The sequence below is a fragment of the Equus przewalskii genome, chromosome 1 (genome assembly GCF_037783145.1).
Source record: "Equus przewalskii isolate Varuska chromosome 1, EquPr2, whole genome shotgun sequence".
In the NCBI taxonomy this organism is placed as follows: Eukaryota; Metazoa; Chordata; class Mammalia; order Perissodactyla; family Equidae; genus Equus; species Equus przewalskii.
The window spans coordinates 155,159,448-155,174,034 of record NC_091831.1 but is presented as its reverse complement, the minus strand read 5'-3'; the positions used below and the strand labels follow the sequence as shown (position 1 = coordinate 155,174,034).

The 14,587-nt window shown below is 35.5% G+C and overlaps 1 protein-coding gene across 2 annotated transcripts; it reads right to left on the bottom strand.

Moving 5' to 3' along the window:
* Positions 1-6,719: 6,719 nt before the first annotated feature.
* LOC103540455 (olfactory receptor 4F3/4F16/4F29-like) lies at positions 6,720-13,984 on the bottom strand. Of its 2 annotated transcripts, XR_011541595.1 has the most exons (3): positions 13,821-13,984; positions 7,391-9,447; positions 6,720-6,902 (listed from the first exon to the last, which is right to left on the bottom strand). XR_011541595.1 is itself a non-coding variant. In XM_070626207.1 (2 exons), the coding sequence occupies exon 2, from the start codon at positions 9,424-9,426 to the stop codon at positions 8,488-8,490; it is 939 nt and encodes a 312-aa protein (XP_070482308.1). In that variant the 5' UTR covers positions 9,427-9,447; positions 13,821-13,923; the 3' UTR covers positions 6,720-8,487. The 2 variants fall into 2 exon arrangements, 1 of the variants encoding a protein (XP_070482308.1); XM_070626207.1 differs by having other exon boundaries at positions 6,720-9,447; positions 13,821-13,923.
* Between the last annotated feature and the right edge of the window lie 603 nt (positions 13,985-14,587).

Genomic DNA, 14,587 nt, shown 5'->3' with positions numbered 1-14,587 from the left:
TTGCTCTTTTATGCTGGCAGATTCTGGGTGGTGCTCTATGATAGAGGCTGTAGGTCCAATGGTCACGTGCCAACTCCCACACCTTCTTTTCTTTAATGTAGATCCTGGATATTCTATGATGTTTATGGGATGCCATGTCTGTATGTGAATTGCTCTGTAATTCTAGGAAAATGGTTGCTCTAAAACTGTAGCAATCTGCATTGTGATTATCCCATTGATGCTTGCTATGAACTTTACATCTTATCTCTTCTCACCAACAATTTTTCTAATTCCGTTGTAGACCAGGTAGTATTGCCTGAGCAGTAGGGTCCTTTGCACAGAGCCTGGATCTGCTGTAGAAGAACCTTTTCCAGATCTGGGCTCCACTCAAAGCTAACAGACATTCATGTCATCTGGTATGTGGGTTGGGGAGGTATTCCTGGATATAAACTGTGTTTCCCCCAGAAAAGGAAGAAGCCATGCTGTTTTCCATAGTGGCTGCAGCATGTTAGATTTCCATCAACAGTGTGCAAGGATTCCAATTTCTCCACGTCTTCACTAACAATTATTATCTTTTGGGTATTTTGCTAATAGCTTTCCCAAAAGGTATAGAGCGGTATTTCATCTTGGTTTTGACTTGCATTTCCCTGATAATTAGTGATATTGATCATCTTTTCATATACCTGTTGGCCATTTGTATGTCTTCTTTGGAGAAATTTCTATTCAAGTCCTTTGCCCATTTTTGCTTTTTTCTTCTGAGTTGTTTGAGTTCCTTATTTATTTTGGATATTAATCCCTTATTAGATATATGGTTTATAAATATTTGCTCCAATTCTATAGATTGGCTTTTGACTCTGTGATTGTTTGTTGCTGTGCAGAAGTTTGTTTAGTTTGATTTAGTCCCACTTTTCTAATTTTGCGTGTGTTGCCTGTGCTTTTGGTATCATATGAGAGAAATCAATGCCAAATCCAATAACATAAAGCCTTTCTCCTATATGTATTTTATGAGCTTTACTTCTCCAGCTCGTACTTTTAAGTCTTCAATCCACTTTAAGTTGATTTTTATCTGTGGTGTAAGATAAGGATCCAAATTCATTCTTTTGCTTGTGGATATCCAGTTTTCCCAGCACCATTTGTTGAAGAGACTATCCTTTCCCCATTATGTATTCTTGGCACCCTTGTCAAAGATTAGTTAACTGTGTATATGTGGGTTTATTACTGGCTCTATTGTCTGTTCCATCGGTCTAAATGTCTGTCTTTATGCCAGTACTACACTGTTTTAACTACCTCATATTTGTAAAATATTTTATCAGGAAATATGAAGCCTTCAGCTTTGTTCTTCTTTCTCAATATTACTTTGGTTATCAGGGTCATTTGCAGTTTCATACGAACTTTAGGATTTTTTTTGTAGTTCTCTAAAAAATGCCATTGAAATTTCGGTTGTGATTGCATTGACTCTGTGGATCACATTGGGTAATATGGACAATATAACAATACAAAGTCTTTCAATCCATTATAATGGTATGTCTTTCCATTTATTTGTGTCTGCATTAATTTCTTTCATCAGTAATTTGTAATTTTTAGTGTACAAGTCTTTTACCTCCTTGGTTAAACTTATCCCTAAGTATTTTATTCATTTTGATGCTATTATAACTGTGACTGTTTTCTTAATTTCCGTATCAAATAGTTCACAGCTAGTGTATAGAAACACATTAGAATTACCATATGATCCAGTAAACCCACTTCATAGTATATATTCAAAAGAATTGTAATCAGGATCTCGAAGAGATATATGCACACCCATGTTCTTTGCAGCATTATTCCCAATAGTCAAGATATGGGAATAACCTAAACATCCATCAACAGATGAATGGATGAAGAAAATATGGTGTGTATATATATATATATATATATACAGTGGAATATTATTCAGTCTTTAAAAAAAAGGAAATCGTATCATATGTGACAATATGGATGAACCTTGTGTACATTATGCTAAGTAAAATAAGCCAGTTACATAAAGATGAATACTGCATAATTCTTCTTATATGAGGATCTAAAATAGTCAAATTGGTAGAAACAAAGAGTAGAATGGTGGTTTCTGGAGGCTTGGGATTAGAAGAGAATGGGAACTTATTAGTCAAAGGGTACAAAGTCTTAGGTCTACAATATGATAAGTCCTAGAGATCAGAGCCTATAGTTAACAATACTATATTGTATACTTAAAAATTTGATAAGAAGGTAGATCTTTTGTTAAGTGTTCTTATCACAAAAAGTAATAATAATAAAAATAAAGAGGGAGGGAGGAGCCTTTTGGAAGTTATGGATACCTTTATAGCATAGATTGTGGTGACAGTTTCATAAGTGTACACCTAACTCCTAACTCATCAAGCTGTATATATTAAGAATGTTTAGCTTTTTATATGTCAATAAAGTGGTTTAACTATATATGATTTTTAAGTATACAAGTAAAATACAATTTTAAGTATACAAGTAAACCCTCTAGAAATGATGAGTTAAGGTATCCATGACTTTTGTCTTTAACTCTCTTATGGAAGTGGAGTCTACAGAATGATATTATGATTCAGTTTTAGTGGGTGAGGAGATAAGGAAACAGATCAATTTTGGGGGTCATTTAGATAAAAATTTGTTACCTTCTACTTCCTAAACCTAGTCTGGAGTTACTAACAAATGATGAGTTTAACTTGGAATTACTTGGAAATAATAAAATTTGCAGAGAAGTATTAGAATCTGACCATCCTAGAAGTTTCTCCACTAGTTTGTTCTTCCTGAGATGAGTAGAAAGAGCTCAGGACACTATTCAGAATAGCGGAAAGATGTAAGAATGGGCACTGGAAATGTATGCTCCCAAAATGATTATTTTTACTGCTATCGACACAGCGAGCCTTGTAGAAGACTGTTGTTGCTAGAACCTGAATGAAACTTTGCTAGTGACTGTAAAACATTTTCTTTTGGAGTTAAGGAAACCAAGGTACAGAGAGGATAAATAGATTCCCTGAAGCTAAGGAAGAAGTTGGTGGCAAATCCAGAAATAATATGCTTGACCTTTGGCTTCCAGGCAATCCAGGTTATTTCCACTACACCATGCTTCTTTTGCTGTGATGGTCCAGTCTTTGTGCAAGAAATCATAATATACCAAAGCTACTATCCTCAACATTATCCAAAATTCTTCAGATTTTGCTCCCACTAAACACAAATCTTCTGCTCCTGCTTAGTTCTTTGCCTGGAGACCAACACTCAAGCCATCTGTGCAAATGTCACTAGATAACTTCTCCAATGTGGAATGTGAAGTCATGATTTGACTCCACTCATCCTACTGTCTTCTATATTTTAGTTGTCAGTTTATCTGATTCAATGTCCCTATTGAATAATAGAATTGATTCATTTATGGTTTGATTAGAATCTTCTCTCCCTGCTCTGTTTCTCCATCAAAGACAGTTTCAATCCATCTAACCTAACTGGACCAATATGCAAATCATGATGGAATCATATGACCACAGAATTCAGAGCTCTTACTTTTAGAATATTATTATCATCTGTCATAAAAAAAAAAAAGCACATAGAAAACCTGCATAGTGGAAAAGGCAGTGATCAGCAGTACTGAAATATTGTATGCACAGTTTCGCTTTTAGTATATACTGCTAAATAGTCCTGTATGGAAGTCTCATGATCAGACTGTTTATTTGAAAGAATGCATTCTGATATTTACTCATATGAGATACTTACTTATTAGAGCAAAGGGTAAATTACATTACTAAATGGACACAGCTCATTGATGCCTTCTTTCCTGCTAGACTCAGGACCATAAGGAGAGGTACTACCACAATATAGGAGCACTGTGTGTATCATTCTAGGACTCATAACCCTTATGAACCCAGAAACACCTCATCAACATCTTAGCCAATAAACCCACGCCCTAACTGCCACATCACTTGGACCTTTTTTCCAGGTTCCAAGAATGGATCTCTCACTATGCCAAAGAGTTGAGGAATTTTCCAACCCAAGTCTTTAAAACAACGCATTTTCCATTCAGCATATGGACTTTTCAGCCAAGAGACTGCTTTTAATTTGGATTTCCCTGATTAATAGTGAAGCTGAGCATTACTCATAGTGACTGCTTATTTTAATCTTAAACGTCTTCTATATTTTAAAAGTCTCAAAAATGTCTAATGAATATTTCCTCATTTAACTCTCAACTCTCTAGGCTCTTAGATCAGTGGGAGAGCATTTTTGGAAATAAGAGGTAATCTAATATTTTTCCCCCCGGATTTGACTCTTAAAATTCTAAGTGATCACTGTGCTTTAGCCCAATTATGGCACAGGTCAAAATAATGGAATTGGTGAAATAGCAGGTATGAAGAGTACTTACAGGGAGATTCATTCAGAATTAGAAACTGATTCCATCAAGACTTGATTGAAACAAGCTTATCTTCTCACTTATTCTCTCATTAATGAGTTAAATAAATACTTCATATGTGGTCACATATGAGTCATGTTTTTCACTTTTTAAAATTATTCTTTGACCATTTTGGAGACCCATCAAGATATCCAAGTGGACTCACCTTCAGGAGCCTATAAACCATATTTTCTAAGCAATACACTTCGTGATGCATTTACACTCAGGCATGTCTCTTCTTGGTTCCCATAGTGAATTCCAAGCAGCAGTAAAATTTTACTTTCACTGACACTCTGATCTCTGTTTTGCTTTGCACTTTGGTGGGTTTTTTTTATTTCTTGGTTTGTGTTTCTGGTTCTGGCGAGGTTTGGTTCCAATCCTGGTTTGCTGATAGGTGATACCTCATTGGTGGCAACAGAGATTGTGAATTTGGTTTCATGATCTGATCATTTGGTAATTTCTATTGAGATGGTGAGGATCTGTCTTGGGCTGAGTTGTATCCCCCCAAAATTCGTATGTTGAAGTGCTCACCCCCTGTACTTTAGAATGTGAACTTATTTGGAAGTAAGATCATTGCAGATGTCATGAGGTAAACTAAGATGAGGTCATTAGGGTGAGCCCTAATCCAATATGACTGGTGTCTAATTAAAAAGGAGGAAATTTGAGCAGGGAGACAGACACACATACAGGGAAGACAATGTGAAGAGACACAGAGAGAAGACAGCCTTCTACAAGTCAAAGAAAGACATCTGGAACTGACTTTTCCCTCACAGCCCTCAGAAGGAACCAATCCTGACAACACCTCAATTTTGAATTTCTAGGCTCCAGAACTGAGGTAATATTTCCTGTTGTTTAAGCCACTCAGAATTCGATACTTCATTACAGCAGCCCTAGAAAACTCGTACCAGATCTAGTGTCTATCAGATGAGGAATTATGGAGAATTTGGTTTGTTAGTTAGGTTTTTTTTTTAATCTCTTTTTCAGTTTTTGTAAGAATATGTCTGGTTTCCACTGGAAGTAGAAAAGTTCTTTGAGATCCAGTGTCCGTATGTGTCTCCACTTTTGATGTCTTGATAAACCTGACTCTACTTTTGACCTGTAGATGAGGTTGCAAAACCAAACCTCACAGCTTTATGTGTGGTTGTGTTTCTCTAATTGAGAAACCTTTTACTCTCATTGTGTGAATGTGAAATATTTTCCTTCAAAGAGATATTAATAACTTTCATTCAAAGCCTCTAAAAATAAAGAGGACCTGTAAGAATTGTTTTATAGAGATTAAGTGCTGACATGAATCTGATACACCCTAAACTCAAAAAAAAATTTGAAAACTGAGCTTCTACTATTTTAAAAGTGCTAGATTTTTCAGAAAAAAAATTTTCATAGAATTTTTATATGAGAATCCAAATTCACATAATCAAAATAAATTCTTGGATAATTCAGACCGATTTGATAACATTTGTTATAAAACAGCTGTAAGTTTTCTCCCTGACCTTACCAGAATAAAACAAGCATTTAAAATAAGAAAACATGTAAAATTATGTGTTCAATCAATTTGAGTTATACTTCTGACAGTTCTGTAGTGCATCTAGTTAAACATAATGTCTGATATTCTAAGCAATTTTAAGACCTTGGTTTAGGGGCCGGCTCCACGGCCGAGTGGTTAAGTTCGCGCGCTCCACTGCGGCAGCCCGTGGTTCAGATCCTGGGCGCAGACATGGCACCGCTCCTCAGACCACGTTGAGGCGGCGTCCCACATCCCACAACTAGAAGGACATGCAACTAAGATATACAACTGTGTACAGGGGGGGTTGGGTAAATAAAGCAGGAAGAAAAAAAAAAAGGTTGGCAGCAGTTGTTAGCCCAGGTGCCAATCCTTAAAAAAAAAAAAAAAAAAAAAAGACCTTGGTTTAGTGTTAAGCACAGCAATTAGTAGATATTCTTTGGATGCTTTTAAAATAAGATTGAATATTGAAACACTGGGGACCGTGTGTGTGCACATGTCTGTGTCTGTGACTTTACTTATATCTATAATGTAACTGTATCTTTTGATCAAACTAGTGAATGCATTTATTTTTGCTACTTTAAGGGTAACATTCACCACCTGAAGAAGTCATAAGTAGTGGCTGTTGGGGTTATATTTAGGGTGCTCATGAGCTCTGCTGGTTTACTAAAATGATTGTATATGACAAACAATTCTCAATTACCTTCATGAACTCTCAGTGAAATAGGAATTAGTTATGTTGGACAAAAGTTATAATTAATATGGGTGACTGAGGCTATACTAGAAGTAACATGACCAAAAAAATATTTCTGACTATGCAAGTAATAGGATCTGATTTTGTTTATCAAAGAAAAAAGGGTACATGTATCTTAAAATAAAATGTTATTCCAGAATATGAAAGAGGATAGTAAAAAACAAAGCTGAATGGATATAGAAAGCTGTAGATGGTTTTCAGGAAGCGTATTCTATTTGCTTTGATGATATATATAACTTCAAATAATGAGTCTGAAAAGAAACAACAACATATGTTAAAATTTTGGCCAAGTTTGCACAGCTGAGTTTGATAGGCTTATTTAAATAAACTTAGAAATGCTTTACTATCAAATATGATATTAAATCAAGACTAGAATTTAGTTTTCTCTGTTAGAATGGCATAAATTTATCTTGGTGTGTTCATTCTGTTCTTAACTAGAAGCAGTACATGTAATTCTCTAGCTTCTGTGTAATTTTCTTAGTAAACAGAGATGCTGTAGCCCACAAATTGGATTGTAAACAGATATTCTTAATAGAAGAGAAGCGAAAAGGAAAGAAAAATATTTTCAAAAAAAAATAATATTGTTACGTGAAACTTTGATTCAGTCATTTATGGGGATGGCAGGGTAAATACAGCAAAGCATCTTGTATTCCTTTCTGTGGTCACTGTCAAAAAGTGTGAAAAACCACCTCTCTAAGTGACACTACCCTTGCCATTTAGCTATTCTCCTGTCACTCACACTCCACAGCTAAGCTCCTGTGTCCAAAACAAGTTCTTCAAGACATGAAACCTGTGGAGGAGGCAATTTATAATAATTATAATAGATCAATTTAAAAGGGACATTAGTAATGTATGGTGATGGATGTTAGTTAGACTTATTGTGGTGATCATTTTGCAATATATCCAAATATTGCATCATCATGTTGTACACCTGAACCTAACATAATGTTATATAACATATACAAAAAATAAAATTTTAAAAGAGAAAAAAAATAAATGATTAAAAGGGATGACAGTCAGGGAAGTTAGGAGACAGAACAGCAAGTGAAGGGAAGTGGGAAAGGAAGGAAGAATGATGGGACAGAAGAGGATAAGGATGGAAGTCTGAACAAGGGAGAAAGGAGGAGGACAGCTCCCTAGCCTAGAGAACATAAGCGGCTTAGGAAAGCAAAGAAGAAGAAAAAGGGGAAAGACAGTTTAATAGATTTGTGTAGCATAATGGTAATCAGGGAGAAAACTCTTGTAGTTTTCCCAGTTCTTTGTGTTCCAAGAAGAGTTCACATGGATTCTACCCAGGGATGTGCACCCATTGGGCTCCAGTATGTGTGTTCTCAAAGATTCTGTGTGTATGTTCTCAAAGATTCTGCCCTAGTTACATAGTCCTGGCAGAGACCCAAAGGAGCGGTAGAATGTGAGCAAGCCGCAACATGCAATCTGAACACTCAGTTCAATCCTCCCTTAGCAAATCCCCACTGAGTGTGGGAACCCATGTCTGTGAGACAGATGCCTGTTAAAAAGTGAAAGAGAGTTCTCCCTGTTCTGAAGGCCTTACAAAAGCCTGCCGTCTTTTGTATTTCTAATAATTACATCATATACATATTATTTCATAGGAATTGAGGCTCAAGATTATTAAAATCTTTGATTAGAAATACAGCATATGTAACTCCATCTCTCTTTTCAGAAGCGAATGTCCCTCCTTCCTGAGAGAAAGACAAAATAGACTCAATATTAGTGTGTAAATCAAATCAAGGTGGGACAAAGAAGTTTCTAAATGAGTTTGACTATCAATAATGAACATCAATAACCAATAAGGACTCTTCACAATATAGGCATCACTTAAGATATCTTCCTGTAAATCACTAACTGTCTGCATACTCTCCTCATTGCCACCTTCATTTCTTGATTCCTGAATGTGTAAATGAGAGGATTCAGGAAAGGAGTGAGGACTGCATAAAAGATGGCCAGAAACTTATCCAGATGTACAGAGGGAGATGGCCAGGTATAGACAAGTATCAAAGGACCAAAGAACAGCACTACCACAGTGATGTGAGCTGACAGTGTGGACAGAGCCTTGGAAGAACCAGCTGAATAGCGTTTCTGAACAGTGAGAATGATAATGATGTAGGAAATTATCAGTATGAAGAAGGAGCCAACAGAGATGAACCCACTGTTGGCTGTGACCATGAACTCCAGTCGGGCAGTGTCTATGCAAGCAAGTTTGATGAATTGAGGAAGATCACAGAAAAAGCTGTCCAACACATTAGGACCACAGATGGGTAAGTTTACCACAAAAGCCAATTGAACCATGGAGTGGATAAAGCCAGTCATCCAGGCAGCCACTAAAAAGATGATGCACATTCTTGGGCTCATGATGGTCAAATAGTGGAGAGGCTTACATATGGCAACATATCTGTCAAAGGCCATGGATATGAGCAGCACCATCTCCACACCACCAACAAAATGGATGAAGAACATTTGAGTGATGCAGCCGCTAAAGGAAATGACTTTACGCTTTCTGAAAAGGTCATACATCATCTTGGGACAACTGACAGAAGAAACTCCCAGGTCAATGAAGGAGAGGTTGGCCAAGAGAAAGTACATAGGGGAGTGTAAGTGAGGGTCAGAGGTCACAGTGAGCATAATGAGGGAGTTTCCTGTCATGCTTGCCACATAAAAGGTGGAGGAGAACACAAGGAGGAGAAGTTGGATCTCCCAGGAATTGGTGAGTCCCAGGAACACAAACTCTGACACTACAGAGCGATTCACTCCATCCATTGGCTTTGTTGGCGTTGCTACCTGAAAGAGGATAATAGGAGAAAATGTAAATTAAGATAATTATGTTAATAAATTAGAATAAGAAAGGTCAAAGTTATGAGAGCCCATTTCTACTTTAACATTAAAACTGACAATATATTCATGGCCTCTGAAATGGAATCAAAAAGAAATTGGTGGCTGTCACGTGGAGCTGTTCTCTCCCACCAAGTGGTCCCTACATTTAATACTCTCTTCTTCCTCCCAGAGTTGGTGGTCTGATACTACTCATGAGAAACACGGTAGTCAACATGAGTAACAGAATTTAACCCCAAACCTTTTCATTTTTGATTCAAAGCTAATAGAATCTGGCCCCAGCCTCATAGAATTAATCACTATTAAATCCCTTCCAAGCCTATAAACCTTCATCATAGAGACAGACGCTTGTTCTCTTCCTTCCCAGGCCCATCTCTAGTAACATATTCATCTTAAATATTTCTTAAATGTTTACCACATCTATGAAGTCTTAGTTTATTAACACTCTCATTTATTACTACCAGTATAACCCTCAAACTTTCTCTGCATTTAATATCCTTTTGCTTCCTCCTAGGGTAGATGCTATGATGCTCTTCAGGAGATACAAGACTGGTCAAGATGAGTAATAGGAATTCAACCCCAAATTCTTTTGATTTTTGGTTCAATATTAATATAGCCTGGACCCAGTCACACAAAATTCTTCACCACTCCTTGACTATTCCATCCACTTCCAAGACCAGAAGCTTTATTCTGGCAAATAGGCCCTTCCTCCTGACTCTCCACCTCTGGAGATTTATCATCAAGTTTTATCAAATTTTAACCGTATCTGTGAGGTCTTGATTTACATTACTAGCATTTATTTTAAAATCTCTTGTATTTTAGTAAACAGTACATTTCTAACTCACCAAGTAGACTGTAAGCTTCTTGAAGGCAGAGATTATGACCTTCATATCTGGACTCCCTGAAGCAATAAAAAAGTGGTCCACACAGAGCTTCAGGTCCATGAATTGCCTGTTACCACTTTGCATCACATTAAGTGCAGAAATGGAGAGTGTTTAGAAACTTCTCTAGTAATTTTACATCACCACAAAACCCAAGTGTATGAGTTTGTATTTACTAAATTATCAGTCCATGAAGGATTGGGGAAAAAATGGTTCTTGACCAAAGAAAATTTGAGAAGCACTATGCTAGAGTACTTAACACATGCTCTGAAGAGCATAATACTATGAAAGACATCACAGTGTAGTGAAAAGTATTTTCTTCAAATCTCTGTGTAAAGACTCATCACATTATCTTGTAATTTTAGTTTTATTTGGATACAGGTCAGCTACTGACAACTTGATATTGATCAAGTTACTTAAATTAGTGAACTTCAGTTTATCTATGAAATTGTAATTAATAATACTAACTTCTCAGAGTTAGTCCAAGGGATAAAATAATTAAAGTTTTGTAATTGTGTATTCATTGTATAAGTATTAATATTAAATATTCAATAAATATTAATTTTACTTCCCTTCTTTTCACTTGTCCATAATAGTGGTCAATACATGAGATAAATGAATGAATGAGAATATAAAATGGTAGCAACCAGCAGATAGCATTAAATTTATGTCTAAAAGATATTTCAATAATATGATTATCTCCTTGTACATAATAATAGACAATTATAATATTCATACCCTCTTAGTGATCAAAATAAAAACAATTTTGTCTAGACTGAATATATTTACTCTCAAAAAACACTGTATTTCTTTGTAGTGTTTACTGCAAAGGTAATTCATTGATTTTGTTTGTTTGTTCTCCTTCCTGATGAGACTGGAACTCTCATAAAGTTAAGAGCTATGTCTGTCTTGTTATCCAGTGCATCCCAAAGCTTAGAATTACACCAAGTACATAATAGGGATATACAAATATTTCAAGAAATAGTATTTGCTGAAAGATAGAAGAGGATGTATTTGAATGATTAAAAATACATGGAAGTGTGCCTAATTATATAATTAAAGAATATGGGTAAAAAGACTGTGCACAGTTCCTAAGCTACAGAGAAAAATAGAAAATAAGGGATCATAAAAGTGAAGAAGAATTAGACAAAAAGAAGAGATGAATGAGATTAAAAGAAAAATCTAAGAAAGACAATGAAATCATGAAAATATGTAAATGATGACCAAAAAAAGAGGAAAGCTTACTTTAAGTAAGGGTAGTTTACAAGGTATGATTTGCACAACTTTCTGGACCAACTCTTCAGGAATTTTATAATTATAAACAAATTATAGTATTATATTTCCAGGTGTCCTTTAGTGCTAAGGCTCTTGAGAGAGTTTCTTAATAAGCCTTTATCAGCTATGCACATAAACTGTGAATTTATTTAGCCTTTTGGCTCTCCAATCCCCATCAACTAGGTGAGAATTGGGAATTTTAGGAAAAGCAAGTTTAAAACAGAACTAGGTATAAATATGGAACCTAGATGTACTAAAAAGATGAGAACATATCCATTCATGCATCGGGGAAAACAGAAACTTGAAAAGTTTGGGTCATCACAGTTTTAAAGTCACTTGAGACAGAGTCAGCATTCAAATCAATCCAGAGCAAAAGTCATAGAGAGGTTTCTAAATGGGCGCACAAGGATATGATGTTTATTCACCTAAAAGTCATCAAAGACCCATAGGGAAAACTCCTGAGTGATGGTGTTCTGAAATCATCTTCTCTTACAGGTTGGCTGTGGGTTTTTTTGGGTTTTTTTTTTTCCTAAAGATTTTATTTTTCTTTTTTCTCCTCAAAGCTCCCTAGTACATAGCTGTGTATTTTTTTTTTTCAGTTGTGGGTCCTTCCAGTTGTGTCATGCAGGACGCCGCCTCAGCACAGCCCGATGAGCGGTGCCACTTCTGAGCCCAGGATCTGAACCGGCAAAACCATGGGCCAGCGAAGCAGATTGCGCAAACTTAACCACTCAGCCACGGGGCTAGACCCCAGATTGGCTGTTTTAAAATAACTTTTCTTAAACATATTAATTATACTCAATTTTTTAACTAATTAAATATCCATGATGAGGAACGAGGCCTAACTCTTAGCCTTCTGTGGTGATTCATCCTTTTTCTTGATCCATATAGAACTGATTAATCCTTCAAACAGATTCCCACACATTTATTCCTTTAAAGATGAAGGAAATATTGGTAACTGAGGCTCCAGATAATAGAGTCAACAATTTGAAAGAGGTCTACAGAGAGTTGTAAGGTTTGGAAAAGGTACTAATTAAACTCACCGTCCATGCAAATGTCCTCCTCAATTTAAAAATATTGAGAGTTTAACATCTCTCTCAGCTCAAACCTTCTGCATTTTTATCTTTCAAATGGTCACAAAACCTTCTTTATACCCAAGTAAAATCCTGCCTCCTCTAACTTAAGACATCTACTTTTACTTTGTACAACTGTGGGAAATATTAAAAATCGTGTCCTTTTCAAATAACATTTTATGTACATAAATGCAACAAATTAAGTCACCTCTTAGCTTTCTGTTTGCAGCATTCAACAGACTCCATACCTTTTATATTTCCTCTTAGGATCTCTTTCTCATTTACTCCCTTCCATCCAAAAAAATTCTCATTTGTCAGCCTTCTCTGAGCTTTTTTTTCTTCATGCTACTCACAGCTTAAAGATAAAATTAATACAAAACACTAATTCTAAATGATATAAGAGATCAGGAAAACTAGTTCAATCTCATGGTTGTTTTATCTATTTTTTTTATTTTTCCACATCATACTTTAAAACGACATTACATTGGAAATTATTTATTCAGTTTTGGATTTTTTGGTCTCCATGTCTTTGGTTTCTATCAGGATATCCATAAAGTCCTTTTCCATCTTGTAAATTGACAAGTACCTAATAAATTTGCTTCCCTTTTCACAGAAGATAATCAGTTTATACTCATCTCTTTTGAAAAGCTAATGGAGAGAAAAATACAATTACTCTTTTTTTATATATTTTCATGTGTCATCAATTTTTCTTCCCCGTCTATCAAGTGGCAGAGGGTGAGAATCATTCACTTAATCAGCATTAGGAACAGAGTGATTAATTGCAACCTATGCTGAATCCAAAATATTACAAAGCCATTTGACTTTTTTCTAATGTCTTTTACATTACCCTAGGAACAATGTAATTCTAGCTGAAAGTCAAGTTAACCTTTTCCAATCTGTCAATAAACTTTTTCACAATTATTCTTCTGTACTATTCAATTCCTTATCCTGGGTGTTATCTACTTCCCTTTAGGATAACACTCACGCACTTGAGGACATGACTCATAATCGTAGAAATTCCAACAACAAAATCATATCTGAAACTAAACTCATTCTTTCCGTTGTTAAATTTGTTTTCACCTTTCCATTTTACCTGTATAAAGAGAACAACTTCTTCAGGAAGTCTGAGGTTTTCCTGTGTTCTCCAACACAAAGTGCCGTATAAAATCCTGCCCTAGGAAGAAATGAAGCTAATTAAAGCTCAAGAGGACAGTGACCAAGTGATTCTGCAAAAACATGATAGTTGAGGAGGAGCTCATGGATCAGGGGACTTTGCCCCTAGAGAACTATTTGGTTTGACCAGAGCAAACAAATGACCTAAAAACTCATAATAAGACACTAGAGAGGAAGAGGAACACAAGAGTGGAAATTTTTAATATTTTTGTGCTATTTTGTTGGAAATTTTATAAATATTGGTAATTACACAAAATTTGTTTCTTAAAATAGGTAAATATTAACTCAAAAAATTAAGTATAATCAACTTGGTCATCTCAAAATAAGCCAATGTGCTTAATTTTTTAGTATAGTTTAAATAGTACAAGAACGTACTCAAGTCTTCATTTTTATACAATCATATATTGAGTAACTGTGCATGTGTACAGAGATTTAGTTATATAGAAATTTATTCCAGCAAATGGAGCTTAAAAATGAAGGAAACAACTGAAACATATATCAATTGATGATAAATTAAAGAAATTATAATACATCCATACACTCGAATTTCTCTGAAGCCATTGAAAATCAAGTTCAAACTCTATATAAAGACAATCATAACATACTGTTAAATGAAATTCTGAGCAGCAGAAGGACGTGCATAGTCTGTCGCTGTGCATTCAGTAGTCCCCCCTCATCTGTAGGGGA